This window comes from Lycium ferocissimum, chromosome 9, assembly GCF_029784015.1.
Source record: "Lycium ferocissimum isolate CSIRO_LF1 chromosome 9, AGI_CSIRO_Lferr_CH_V1, whole genome shotgun sequence".
NCBI lineage: Eukaryota > Viridiplantae > Streptophyta > Magnoliopsida > Solanales > Solanaceae > Lycium > Lycium ferocissimum.
Window position 1 is genome coordinate 34040743 of NC_081350.1, and position 14990 is coordinate 34055732.

At 33.9% G+C, this 14990-nt stretch overlaps 1 protein-coding gene across 2 annotated transcripts; it reads left to right on the forward strand.

Annotated features, from left to right (window-relative positions):
- The first annotated feature begins 2889 nt into the window (after positions 1 to 2889).
- Positions 2890 to 14564, forward strand: LOC132030384 (oxysterol-binding protein-related protein 2A). 2 transcript variants are annotated; one of them, XM_059420007.1, is made up of 11 exons: positions 2890 to 3797; positions 5686 to 6045; positions 7843 to 7936; positions 9519 to 9907; positions 10686 to 10841; positions 11508 to 11675; positions 11778 to 11918; positions 12027 to 12248; positions 12356 to 12469; positions 12625 to 12673; positions 13344 to 13533. In XM_059420007.1, the coding sequence occupies exons 1-11, from the start codon at positions 3432 to 3434 to the stop codon at positions 13397 to 13399; spliced, it is 2115 nt and encodes a 704-aa protein (XP_059275990.1). In that variant the 5' UTR covers positions 2890 to 3431; the 3' UTR covers positions 13400 to 13533. The 2 variants fall into 2 exon arrangements, with proteins under 2 accessions (XP_059275990.1, XP_059275989.1); XM_059420006.1 differs by lacking the exon at positions 12625 to 12673 and adding an exon at positions 14087 to 14564 and having other exon boundaries at positions 2893 to 3797; positions 13344 to 13534.
- The last annotated feature ends 426 nt before the right edge of the window (positions 14565 to 14990 follow it).

Sequence of the window (14990 nt, forward strand, 5' to 3'; positions counted from 1 at the left end):
TTAGAATACGAAATAATCATTTTCATAAACGACTATAGCATCATATCAAAATCCTTGATGAAATAAAATAGGAAACAATTCAGTAGAAGTCTTTTTACATGGACGGACAAAGAGTTCTTCACATGACCTAGCTAGTTGTTGTACGATGAATACGATGTCGAAGTTTAATCTTTTATTGTATAACATCTGATGACCTCAATTCTTTGATGTTTAATTATTCTTAGTAGTATATATTAGCATTGATTATTAGTATAGTATCTAGAATTAGTGATCAGCTTGCCACTTGTGACTGTAAGACAAATAAAAACTTTCTTTCCGGGAAATTAATGTTTTGCCCATTTTGCAGGTAATAATTTCCTAATCGACATAGCGGAATAGAATGGCAGGAATTAAATATTAGTTCTACTTTTAAAATAAGAGGAAAGAAAATCTATTTGGATGCTTCTATTTAACTTCTTGCCGTCTCACTTTAGGTGTCCTAAGTTGACATCTCAAGTAATAATATTGATCAATTTGGATGGTCATATAAATTCACCCATATATCGTCTCCAAATGTCAAAAAAACAATGTACACATACGTATTATAGGGATTGAAATTGCTACCAAATATAATAGCCATCAAGATGGAATCTATGGTGCGATAATCAACATCCCTCCATTCTTAACTAGAGGTATAACCATGAGGATGAAAGAACCTTTCGATTCGTAGCACTATACATACTTGAGTGATCTTACATAGTTAGATAGTGAAATCTTTGGCAAACTAAACGAATAATTTGATAGTGAATTTACATAGTTTTGGTCTATAAGACAAGAAAATGAAGTATATGTCATTTTTTCTATATTAAAATGACATTGAAAAAAGAGAGAAAGGATTTCACCTTTGTGATTTCCTTTTTTGCCAAGCATAATGCAAAAGGTTCGAAGAATATCTTTTCTTAGCCCTTCCTATCCTTTGAAGCGAGAACCATTCAATGTGCACTACTCAGCTTGCGTGTTCATCCAACCAAGTGGAGAAAAAAATGACTACTAATGACTTTATAGAATTGATAATTATAAAATTTAATTTTAAATTGTCCATTAACAATTCAGTATCTAGGACTTCGGTCAAACAAATTGTTGGAATTCCTAAAGTAATACACTCTCGCAGTATATTCTTCTTCGCCGATTAACACCATAGTTCTATATCGAACTTCCCGTCATATATTTAATCCCGTTCGATATTATTTGTCTTTTGAAAATTTTGAACACTTCTTAAGAAATACATTTTATAATAAATTATTAAAGTATTTGTCTAATTTATTTTGCTTTATTTTTTCTTAAACATCTTAATTAACAGTTTACTGATTAAAACAATAAAGGTAGATTTGGATAAATACAAATGACTTCTTCTTTAACTAAATGCCAAACATTTTGAAACAATTTCAGTTTGACAAATATGACTAATATTTTTCTGTTCCTATATTAAGTCTACTAAAAAAATACGTTTTGTATTTTGTTCCTATTCTACAAGACTACAACATTGACAAGCTTATTAAAATTAAAAACTCAACAAATTCTACTCGACATATATTTTGTAAACAACATTATATTTTTCAAATGTGTTTTAGCTGTTGTACAGTTAGAATTTTAACAATTTTTTTTGTTGTTGAAACAATTATTATTGGAATAATGCTTTCACGATTCTTAATGGGTGTATTCATGACAAGTAGAATTTTGGATCGATGTATACAAATTGTAATGAGTGGGAACCAAACACCATATTAAAGAAAGTCGTTTGTTGGCTGTTTTGTCTTAATTAAGCCATCCTTTAAGCATGATTCTAATATTAATCAGATAAATTAAGCCGCTTCTTATTAATAAATAAAATATAGTACGCTTTCCTTGAACCAACATTATAGTAACAAGTTTAATCATTATATTCATGTTTCGAATTAGTCATGCATTTATTATAAAATCATATTAACTAGTTCAAATTAAGCATGTTATTATTAGTATGCTTTTATTGAATTCCAACAATAATAAATTAACCGATAGTAGTATTATTGCTTTACAATAGAAATAAATTAGAAACACCAGTTGTAAATAGAAAATTTTAAAAGCTGTCCACGCAACAGGTTTGAGTAAATCATTACTCCCTCCGGATCAAAAAAAGAGTTCACTTAACCATTTGTACACCCTATAAGAAAATACTAACTTTTAGATAAAATAAGTAATTTGACTAAACTACCCCTAATTAAATAGGCATTGTGATTTGATAATATAACACTTAATAGGGAAAAATATGAAAAAATAAGATTGATTCTTTCTTAATTTGCTAAGTAGACTTTTTTTTTTTTTTTTTTGATCCGGAGGGAGTAATTTGTTAACTTATTATGATTGTAGAATCGGCTTGTTATGATTGTAGAATCGGCAAAAGGTAAACGTGTACTCATTGTCCTAATTCTCGAAAGTCTATTCTTGAATGGGATTTCTATTTTTATTTTGAAACTTAAACCACTCCATTTATCTTTTGACAAAAATTGAAAAAATAACGCTCCAATATAATCAACCTTTTCTTAAATTAGCAGCTTACAAAATGCATTATTATTAATGATACGTGATAGTCTCAATTTGCACTCCTTTTTTCAACTTTCAATTAATTGGTACTCCACAATTATTATTATTATGCTTCATAATTTTTGGAGCACAGTACAATTATTAAAAGCATTTTGGTATAACAATCCTGCGCATTCGTCTTATAATTATTGGTTAGGTAAAAAATTGCCTTTAATGGTTGCATTATTAATTTGTTACAGAGTGAAGAAACGGCAAAAAAAATAAAATAAAAAAAAATGTAATCATAAATAGAAGAATCCACCATCTAAAAAATATATTTATGACAAGACAGATGATTACAAAAGAGTAATAAAAGTAGCATTTAAAAACCCCATCAAACACTTCCTTCTCCATTACACACTCCACCATTGATCTTCTCCGGCCACCGTGCTCCGCCGTTATAATAAAAAAAACCACCACTTTTTTTTACCCACATACAAAATATAAGAATAAATACATTATTCTATCTCTCTTTCTTTCTTTGAGAGTATACTTCAATGGTGTCAATACTTGAAATGACTATTTTACCACTACCTTAATACCCTTGTTTTCATCAATATTATATACTTCCCTACCTTCCCCACCACAACTCTATTTATTTTATACTATTACCATAAAGACTCAATTTTTTTTTTTTTTTTTAACTACAAATCTTCTTTCTTTCTTTTCACTAACTTCAAGAATATTCCTTTAAGTTCCAACCCATTTTTTCAGGTCTTTCCCTACAACCCCACATCCATGTATAGATATATGTAAAGTACCATATGTAAATTTCTTGTAAATTTACTTCAAATGTGGATTCTTGATCTTTAATTGAATTGATCAAATACAAAATGCGTGTAACTAGAGCAATGCATCCACTGTGTTGTATAACATTAGAAAGTCCATCAGAGATGAGAGAACATTCATCACCTGAGCCAACGTTGTTAAGGACAGGGTCAGCTGTAGTTTATTCTAGATCTGATTTTAATAATAATAATGTTGTAGGATCTGATGTTGCTGGTGTTGCTGGAATATTGTATAAATGGACTAATTATCATAAAGGTTGGAGATCTCGTTGGTTTACTTTAAGAAATGGTGTACTTTCATATTCCAAGAATCGTAGAAATGATGATGATGTTAGACTCATCGGTAATATTCCTTCCAGTAACCATAGTCGTCGCAAACATGGAAAGTCCCCCGGCAATGTTGATATCAAGGTACGTGTTTAATTTATGTGATATAGTTTGAATTCAGACATATCAAAGGGGCGGTCAAAGTTTGACTTTGGAAATCCGAACCGGTAGGGAAAAACGGATGTTTGTCGTTTTTGGGGCACTAGTCCAAAGAATAAAACTTTCTAAAATCAGCAAAATCTTGAATTTCAGACAAGTTTTCAGATTGTTTTACCCTCTGTTCTGTTGTGTTATTGAGATTTTGTTTGGATATCCGAGCCATTTTTGATAGATTTTTTTCAATTGTCCGATGGTCTATGAAGGTGTTCTTTGTTTTTACTGCAAAGTTTACCGTGCAATTTGACTGGTTGTTAATCTATAGTGGGTCACATCAGCAGGTGAAAAAAAATGTGGAGTTATAGGCTAAAGAATACTCTATTCTGGTAGGCCTACGTTTATGGTAAAAAAAAACTATGACAAACATTGTCACTTTTTGTATAAATGATTTTTTTTGGGAGTTTCTTTCTCAAAAAATCAGAACTATTTTTCTTCATGTTCTGTCATAGAACTTGGAAGTGATCCATTTGTCATCTTCACTTGGCTGTTTCCTTGATGGGTTTCTTTTTTTTTGTTTTTTTTTTAATTCTTTCTGTTTGACAAGTCTTCCTTCATTATTTGCTGTTACAAGATGAATGGTTGTGGGAAGTGGGGTTGAAAGTTATGTTCTTTTTCTTCATTAAAATAGGAGTAATAGCTAAAAAACCAAAAGCATAGTGAATTCTCTCACTATCTCTAACTCATTATTTCTCTAGTTTACCAGTAGTTATCATCTTTGTATTTTATCCCTTTTCCTAGAGGTTTAGTAGGCGTTTGGCCATGAAGATCAAATATTTTTTACTTTATTTGGTATTTTGGAGTTGGAGTTGCTGGTGGAGTTGTGTTTGGTCATAGTTTTTGCAAAAAATACTTGGTCGTTTGAATGTATTGAAAGCGAAAAAAGTGAAAATAACTTTTTGGCGTTTTTCAAATTTTAAATACAATTTGAAGTTGCATTTGAAATTTTCATGATCAAAAGTTTATTTTCAAATAAAGTAAAAATATTTTACTGAAAAAAGTGAAAAGATTTCATGGCTAAACGGGCCCTTTAGTATGACAGGTTTAGAAAGTTTTATTTTGAAAGATATTTTATGGAGAGGATAAGGGAAACTGGGAAAAGGTATTCTTCTTCTACAATTGCTGGTGGATTAATGACCCTTACCTCTATTCTTTACTGTGTTGATCTGTCAGCTCTCATGCCATCTATTCTAGGTTGTCTTGCATCAGAATTTTCTAGATGTACTTGTTGATGTATCATTATCCCAGTTTCTTAACGCGTTGTTATATCAATATATGTTTTGATATATGTAGCCTTCTTAATGGCATTGCCAGTTGTCTAATAGACTAGCAGTGACCTCTTTCTTTAATTACCTAAATATTTTTGACCTATATTTGGAGCAGGAGAAATTGATAGTACAATGAGTTTTCTTTCATTGTCTAGATATTTTGATCTATATTTTTGTATTTGGTTGATAGAAGATGTTTACAAAGGAAAATACATTCCATCAAATTGAGGAAAAATGACTTCCTTCAATTATGGACATAAGTCATTTTCCATAAAACTTACTTGACTTTTAACTTTATATATTACCTGCTTCAACTACTATTACTAATCTTTAGCACAAAAAAGTTTCACCAAAGCACTCTTCGATTTGCTAATAGTATTATTTTCTACCTAATACTTTTCTTTTTTACCAAAAGTATTTTTCACTTAATGGCCAAACATTTCCAAGGATTTTTTTTTTCCGCCGAAAATGATTTCTGTCCTACCAAATGCATTCAATGTAAAAAATGCTTTTGTCATTAACCTTGAGATGTTTGTGTGGATTCCTTACAGGTGTCATCATTCCGTGAGAGCAGGTCTGATGATAGGCGATTCTACATATATACAGCTACCAAGTCTCTTCAATTGAGGACAAATTCAAAGAAAGAACGGGCTGCCTGGATAGAAGCTTTGATAGCAACAAGAAATCTTCTTCAGTTGAGACCTTTGAATGATAATCTCAACCTTTTGCAAAATGATGTATCTATATCTACTGAAAGATTGAAAAAACGGTTGCTTGATGAGGGCATTGGTGAGGGACTTGTCAAGGACTGTGAGCAGATCATGCTCTCGGAGTTTTCAGAAATTAAAGGACAACTTAAAAGTCTTTGTGAGGAGCGCTCCAATTTGCTGGACACGTTAAGACAGTTGGAGGTAACTTTATTACATTATCCTCATAATGTACACATGGAAGTAAATGGAACCATGCATGCAAATTAATAAGGACTATAGCTTAATCCATTTGATTTGATATTACTGGAATATTAGTCTCTCTTACTTTTGGGTAAAGCTAGGCTTAATGCCATGAGAAAGTCCTTTGTGCATCATCTTTGGTACTATGCTTTCTCTCGATCATCTGAGAACTCAGATCCTTAGTGGCTTAGATTGTAATGTTTAGAATGATTATCTGGTCACATCAGAAACGAATGTTTCAAATGTACATTGCTGTTGTGACTTCTAATATTAGCTTTGTTACTTTTTGTTTCCTCTATGGCTCTTATAAGGTTTGTGTCTTCTCAAGATGAATCCAATTGCAATTAATGGGTTGCTCCCACTCACTAGGAATAACAACATACGCTTCAAGTCTAAGCATGTTGAGTCGGCTATATGAACCTCCACTAACCATGTTGCTCAATTTAAACTTACTTTAGATCAATACTATACTAAATAAAAGTAAAACTTAGTAGGAATCCTGTATATTGTCTATTAGCATATAAATCCTAATTAAAAATTCCTAGAAAACATAAAACCTAAAGTAAACTTACGAAATATCGCTAGAACATATTCCCAACTGATTGGTATTGGAGTATTGCCTCCCTCCCCTCGCCCTGGTTATGTCATAGTTTTTGCTAGGTCAGTATGAATTCCAAGAGATTGTGAGTCCCTTGAGACTTCTTTTTCCATGTGATCTTAGGTCTTCCTTATCCTCTTCTAATAACTTGATTCAGTTTGGCTTCACACCTATATACTGGTCCTCTAGAGCAGAACTTGATTAAAACATCTCAAGCCACCTTCTCTCAAATTATCATGCAGAACTTGACTAAACCATCACAGCGACCTCCTCTCTAATTATCATCGAACTGTACTACCTGTACCTTCTGCCAAATGTGATCGTCTTTAATCCTATCTAATCTTGTATTACTGCACATCCCTCTTAGCATCTTCGTCTCTACTACACTCATCTTGTGAATATGTTGGACTTTAGCGGCCCAACATTCACTCCCATATAACATTGTTGATCTTATAACTATTTTTGTAAAACGTGCCATTAACTTTAGCAGATATCCCATCACATAACACCCCAGTAGCAATTTTCCACTTCAACCATCCTATTTCAACTCTGTTACATCTTCGTCTGTAATAACATCTTCATTTTGTATGACCTGCTTTACTGCTTCAGAATAAATTTGAAAGACTACTGCAAATCTTCTTTTAGTAATTGACGACCAGTGTTCTTTATTGAGAGATAAAGAAAGAGAAGAAGATTCATTGGCAGTTTCTATTGTTATGTATACATATACAAGTTCAATGTACACTCATCTAAAACTAAAATAGTCTGGTTGTGTTTTATGTTAAGCGCTAGGCAGATGTATCTCCCAAACGAGTGTTCTCTACCTATTCCCTATTCCATAGCCTCTCTGAGTTTTCATTATCTTTTTACACAGATTTCCATGAAACGTTGTCAATTATGTGTTTCATTAGTTTAAAACTTATGAAAGATTTCACTGGGGTCACTTTGCAAGATGAATAAGTTGGGTTGGTCATACTGAGTTTATTCATCTACTTGGATTCATATTTGAGTTGAATAAATAAAGTACTATTTCTGGACCTCTGATCCATATCAATTTTGATGCAGTCATGTAACATGTTTTAACTCTGTTTTCATGATTTGCATATTGCTGTAAAAATGAGCTCCACTATCTCTAAATGGCATAAGTTTTGCTTCTGAAGGCAGCTAACATCGAAGGTGAAGCTTCCGGGGTTCATGATGGTGAATTCCAACTGATGAAGCAATTCTCCAGTTTAGGGCGTGGCAAGTACAGCGGTATGTTATACATATACTTCATCTACTTCTACCTGTACAGGTACTATTAAGCAAGCAAAACAAGGAAACAAAAATATCTTTCCCTTAAAAATATCTTCAACTTTTGACAAATCGTTGCACATTGTGCTTTCTAGGCCTATGATTTTAGATGAACTATAATTTGAATGAGTGCAAAATTTTGAGGTTATCTTCCAGTAATATTCCCTTTTCTGAAGCATACTACAGCTGAAATGCTAGTATTCTTAGAGGGGAAAAACTCGGTTCTGGTTGCATTTCAATTCTGTTGATATTTTCTGATTTATGGTCTCATTGTCTATCAGCTCTGTTTCACTATATTATGCTGACCTCATAGTTGTTGTAAAGACCTAGAGATTCAGCAAATTATTTGCTCCAGGTTTTCACCAAGTTTTTCTTGTTGATGATGTACTGGAATTCTGCCACGCATCACTAAAATATTTCAGTTGCTGTCCCTCACATAATATGTTCAAGATGCTGAATTTATCTTGTATATTAATAGAACTGGAAGATCCTATGAATTTTTGCATAATTTTAGTTGCTGCAAACAAGAGTAACTTCTTTAAATTGTTTCTCATACTCTCCTGCTCAAATGCACCCTTTTCAAAGCTGTTAGCCTTCTACCGTAATCCTAGTCCTCCACAGCCTCCTATCTAAGGTCTATGTTACTCGGACTCTTCAAAAATGGACGCTGGTGCGTGTCAGATCCTTCAAAAGTAGTGCATTTTTGAAGGATCCGACACAGGTGCGGTATCATTTTTGGGGAGTCTGAGCAACAGAGTCTAATGTTATGTCCTTGTTAAGCTAAAACTGCGCCATGTCCTGTCTAATCACCTTACCCAAATACTTTTTTAAAGGCGTGAAAGTTATGTAGAGTAATATTATTTGTGGATTAATGTCACGTATTTCGGAACATTCTGAAATTGGATAAATGTCATATAAATAAGATTTTTGAGGGTATTCCTTTTCCTGATTGTATCAAGGCAATATTACAAAAGTTGGCCTTGCTGAAACATTATCAGTCGTTATGGGGTGGAGACATCAGATGTTTGCATGCAGAATCTAATAGTTGGCCCATTTACCACTTCACTTTCCATCTGTCTTGCACAGAGAACTACAAGCGCCTGCTTTTATCTATTTATCAAAAGATAACTCTATCTTCACTATTCCTTGTCAATGTTTTTTTATTTGAATGGTTAAATGAAAGTTCCGCAAATATATTTTCATGATCATTGGTCAGCTAAATCAGTTACAGGCATTACGAAAGAACGGTAATAATAGGCCTAAATTGATATAGCCATATGGTTCTATCTCAATGGCCCATGAGAAACATTTCTCTCGTCTAAAGGAGCTTAGCCTCTTAAATATAATACATTGAATATCTTAAAATATTTGAAAGCTGTACGTTACTCCGGAAAACTTGTGTTAGCCTTTGGTCAAACAACTCAACAAGGGACGAGAACCTTTCAATTCCTAGGTGTATGTTTTTTTAGTCAAAAAGGTACAAACTGTTATGTGGAAGTGTTGGGTGTATGCACATCATTTGACCTCGTACATTTAATTTCAGAATGGAGTACAACTGAATCGCCTGATGATATTGAGAAACAAGAGCTTGATGAAGCGTCAGATGAAGAGGAAGCCAACTATCTTGACGCAAGTGAATGTTTCTCTGAACTTCATATATCTGGCGGGTCAGTAGTTGTGGACAACATGGCAAACAATACCGTTGATGCATCTGCACATGCACAAGTTGTACGCAGAACTATGCTGCCAGATCCAGTTGAAAAAGAGAAGGGGGTTAGTCTTTGGTCTATGATCAAAGACAATGTCGGGAAGGATCTAACACGAGTTTGCCTGCCAGTGTATTTCAACGAGCCAATTTCATCCCTGCAGAAGTGCTTTGAAGATTTAGAGTACTCCTATCTTTTAGATAGAGCATATGAACATGGAAAATCGGTACAAACTTTATTACTTTCATCTCTTATTACTATGAGAACATGACTAGGCATATGTGTTTAACTTCTTGCTTTCTTGAGAAGTTGCTTATCAGGCTCTTCTAAATTAGTGATTACATGAAGTTGATATTGCTTGAATAGTATTCAGCTAATTTGTTACTTGCCACATCACGTATTCAAGTAGCAAAATAAGTACACTTCTCTCCTTATCAAAAAATTAAAAAAAAGAAAAAAAAGAAGAAGTATGTTTATCTTTTTGGTCTTTCAAAAGCTTTTAAGTTTTTCTATTAGATAAATGTTTTAGTTATTGAGAGGTGCAGAAGAAGTCATCTGCTATCTCTCCCTTAATCATTCCATCAAAAGGAAAAAAAGGGAATTGTAATTAGTGAAACTTCTTTTGTTAGGGCGGTCACTGGTTGTATACTTCTGACTGCAAAGATGCTAACTCTTAATTGCTAGATATACTTTTTTATGTCAGAATGCATCTTTTTTGGAATAATTGTTTCAGAACACAATTTTTAATCTTTTTAAGATAATATACTAGTCTTCAAATGGCAGCTAAGGTTTAAACTTGATATTACGTGTATGAGCCGAATTTTCCACTTTGTACGTTGTGCTGAAGCAGGACTGTTGCTTTTATTCTTCTATGTGTCTTGCTTTCCCCCTAAAGGTTTATATAAACTTCCTTTCTCTCCAAGGAGCAGGCTTTATTAGTGATTTTTTCCAATTTTACATGGTGCTTTATGTTGATCGTCATTCGAATTGTCCTGCTCTTCCAGGGGAACAGCCTTTTAAGAATTCTAAATGTTGCTGCTTTTGCTGTGTCTGGTTATGCTTCAACTGAAGGCCGACATTGTAAACCTTTCAATCCTTTGCTTGGGGAAACTTATGAAGCTGATTTTCCCGAGAAAGGAGTCCGCTTTTTCTCGGAGAAGGTATTTTATCAAGAATATATAGGGCTGTTATTTATTGAATTGATTCTAGAGGTCCTAGGTTTATATTTGTGCATGCAACTTCCCTTGCAATATTATTTCGTTAGCAAAACTTAGTTTGTGGTCAAACAATTTTCGCGTAATCCATACTGGATCTTTTTTTGAAGATACTGTTGATAAAGAGAGAAGTTTTTTTCTAAGTGAGTTCTATGTTTGCTAGTCAACGAGCTGGCCTTAAATAACTGTATATGTTTCTTCATCGTAGTGCCAATAGTCCTACATATAGATCGGATTGGACATAACATGTTGAGATTAAAGGGTGCAACATATTTTCAACATGCTAGCTCGGTCACGTAACTCCATTGCAATTCGACTTTTGTCAACTTCTTTTCTTACGAACTTGAGGGAGCTTATCCTATGGAAAGTTTTTTATGATAAAAGAAATAAACATCGTATGAGAGAATGATGACGAGAAAGCATCTTACATTTTCTTAGCTTTTGCTACCAAAGTGAATAACTATGAAAAAGCAATAGGCGCACTTGGTAGTTTTATCTTACTGAAGAAAGAATTAGTTTGGAACAGGGGAAGTTGAAGCTGGAATTTCTTATCTAACTCTCTGATTGCAATGAGTTGATATTATGGTAGTAATTAGCCGATTCTTGAAACAGGTAAGTCACCACCCAACACTTATTGCCTGTCACTGTGAAGGTAGAGGATGGAAATTCTGGGCTGACAGTAATCTTAAGTCAAAATTTTGGGGAAGATCAATTCAACTTGATCCTGTTGGAACGCTAACCTTAGAATTCGACGATGGGGAGATCTTCCAGTGGAGCAAGGTAGGAGAACCTCACGCTGATCAATGAGCAGTTTACAAGCTAGTTTGGTTGCTATTGAAGTTCATGTTCTGTTTGTTTAATTTGAGACTTTGATATCCTCAGGTCACGACAAGTATTTATAACCTTATCCTTGGTAAGATATATTGTGATCATCATGGGTTAATGCATATACGTGGAAATCGTCAGCACTCATGCAAGCTCAAGTTCAAAGAGCCATCTATTATCGAGCGTAATCCTCATCAGGTAAATGAGGAGAAATCCTATAATTAATTTAACAACATCTTATTTCTATATATCTAAATTTTGTTGTATTATTGGCCGGATAATTCAAAATGCAAACTGACTCTACAGGTTCATGGATTTGTTGAAGATATCACCGGAAAGAAAGTTGCAACATTATTTGGAAAGTGGAATGAGAGCATGTACTATGTGAATGGAGAATGGGCCAGCAAGCCTAAGGATTCATCTGATTCATCCTTATTGTGGAGAAGGAATAATCCACCCCCAAATCTCACTCGATACAACTTGTCTTCTTTTGCTATTACACTGAATGAGTTAACACCAGGACTTAAGGTACGACAGAGTGTAAATGAAATCTTCACGTGAATGATCAACTTCCTCTTTACGTTAAGCTAATTGTCGTTTATAGCTTGTCTAATCTGCGTGTTTTGATAATAAAGGAGAAGCTCCCACCTACAGATTCAAGACTTAGACCCGATCAGCGACATCTGGAGAATGGGGAATACGACAAGGCAAATTCAGAGAAGTTGCGGTTAGAGACACGACAGAGAATGGTATGTCTGCTTCCACTTGAGTCTCCTCATCTTTTTCGATGTACACATTCTTTTTTGACTCTTTATCATTCTTATTTAGTCTTCAAAGTTGTCGATCTGATAACTCAAACTTCTTGGGTGTCTGACCATCTCATTGGATTTGTCACTTTTATCAGTGGAATCACAAAGTTGTATCCTCAGGCCTAGGTTTCTTCTTAAATACAGGTCCTATATACCTCCCAGTGAATTACTTATCCTTCAGAATGCATCTATTTCAATGTAGTTTCAGAATCTCGTACTGATCTTTTGATCTCTTACTCATCGTCTTACTAAGGTGAATTATATCGATTTCACCTAGGTGATTTTATAGTCGGTATAATGCCAGCCAGAAACTAGAATGTATAAACAAGCTCACCTACTAAGGTTACTTTTAATTGTTCTGAATTCTACTCTGAGAAACTATTTCCTGTGGACACAACATGACTTGTTGAGAAACATGCAGAAAGCATTAATATTTAACAACTAGGACCCTGTAATCTTCTTAATCATTATTGTCTGGAAGCAATAGTTTAGCAATCAATAGGCTTTAGCATTTTGTATAGTATAATTATGCAGAAAACAGTTGGATAGCGGAGTTTGGTAGACAGTATATTATGTATTTAGGCTTACATTATATGCAATCAAATCTCCAGCACACTTTTTCTTAGAGATGATATTGAATTTACGGATCGAGTACTTCACTTTAATTGATTTGGGAGTTTGAGGCCCTGTAATCCTCCTCCCAAGTTCCGTAAAATCTTGAAACTGTCATATAGCAAACTTTCAGCTAATATTATAAATTTATGAATCTTTATTCTGTATGTGTCTAAAAAAAGCACTTTCTGTGGCCTTACAGTCCAGAAAATTACAAGAGAATGGTTGGAGACCACGATGGTTTCAGAGAGAAGGTGATGATGGGACTTTCCGGTATACGGGTGGTTACTGGGAGGCAAGGGAGATGGGTACTTGGGATTGCTGCCCGCATATTTTCGGTGAGATTGACCAAGATCTCCTCAGCTCCTTTGAAGGATCCTGATGTTTTAGAAGGTACATAAGTTTCGAGAAACTGCTTTTCACGAACATTGCCCATCTCATGTCAAGACATACATTCTACTTAAATTATGCACACTTTTAAACTATGTTTGCTTGGAATCTCCCAAAATGTTGTCACACCCATGTCAGATCCTCCAAAAATTGCACCATCTTTGGAGCATCCGACACACACCCGACAACATTTCTACGGAGTCTGAGCAACATAGCTTTTAACACTTCTATTTCCTAGCTGTTACTTCCACTTAAGTTTTGGAAAACAACCGAATGGCTACGTTTCAACTCGTTGCCCAGACAAGGTCGGCCTCTAGTTAATATTTTTTATTTAATTGCCCTTTAAACACTGTTTAAATATACCCTTTAAACACTATTATGCACTCAATTAGGCCTGATACCAAAATCACACCTTCAGAAGTCTCCTCCCTGCCTCAGTGCACACAGTGGCTAATGATATAGTTTAACTGGAGACCTAATCTTGTTATATTTTCCATGCCTGTTTTCTCATCTTTTGTAAAGGAATATGAAAAGGTTATGTGGTACATTTTTCAGGGACCTGAAGATTTGTAGATTAAAGACTGAAAACGTTGAGCTATAGACGAATGGAGTATGTAGGCAGTCCGCGACTGCCCCATTTTTTTAGTTGTTTAAAGATATTCTCAGAGGTTGACACAAGTCAATCCAGAAATCCTGAAGGCTTTTTTAGGATGAAGAGAAAACCTTGGAAGAGTCCACGACGATGGAGCAAAAAACTAGAGAAATTCCTTACTAGATCTATGCATCAAGCTGCTTTGATCAGAGGCTTGTATTTTGTGTTGAATTTGATCCCATTTCATTATATGCTTCATTTTTCTTCGGCTAGGCCTTAGTTTAGGTTATTATTATTTGTACTCTTTATCTTGAAAATAAAAATAGCAAAAAAATATGGATATATTAAAGAAGTAAACCAAGCACAATAGCTTTTGTAAAGACCTAAAGTAGATTAGTGCTTACACATGTTGAGATATACACAAAGAACTAGCTTCCTGGATTCTCATTTGCCCAAACATTCAAAGTTCTTTCAAGTCTTTGTGTTATTTTTTCTTTTGAAACATCTTGTTAAAATTTTCAATGGTGAATAAAGGATTAGATATCAAACCATCTATAGCCTATTTGGCCACGCAGGGAAGCCCAAAGTGCTTATTTTAAGGACAAGAAGTGTTTGGTCAAGTTTTTAAAAATAAATAAGTGTTTTCGCGTAGTAGCATAGGTTTTTTTTAGAAGCTAACTAAAATGGCGTTTCACAAAAAACACTTCTGTCACCTTGGTGCACTAATCACCGTTTTAATATTGTCAAAAGTATTTTTGAAATTGATTAGTCAAATACAACTATAACTTTCCAAAAATGTTATTTTTTTATTTTAAAAAAACACTTTTTAAAATAAGCAGATTTTGGAAGTTTCACCAAATAAGCTAC

Bases quoted from the DNA above. Each gene is read 5' to 3' on its own strand.
- LOC132030384 (XM_059420006.1), top strand. From the start codon at position 3,432: ATGCGTGTAACTAGAGCAATGCATCCACTGTGTTGTATAACATTAGAA. The intron at 9,908-10,685 runs GTACAAACTTTA...CTGCTCTTCCAG, and splicing joins CATATGAACATGGAAAATCG to GGGAACAGCCTTTTAAGAAT. The intron at 11,676-11,777 runs GTAGGAGAACCT...TGATATCCTCAG, and splicing joins AGATCTTCCAGTGGAGCAAG to GTCACGACAAGTATTTATAA.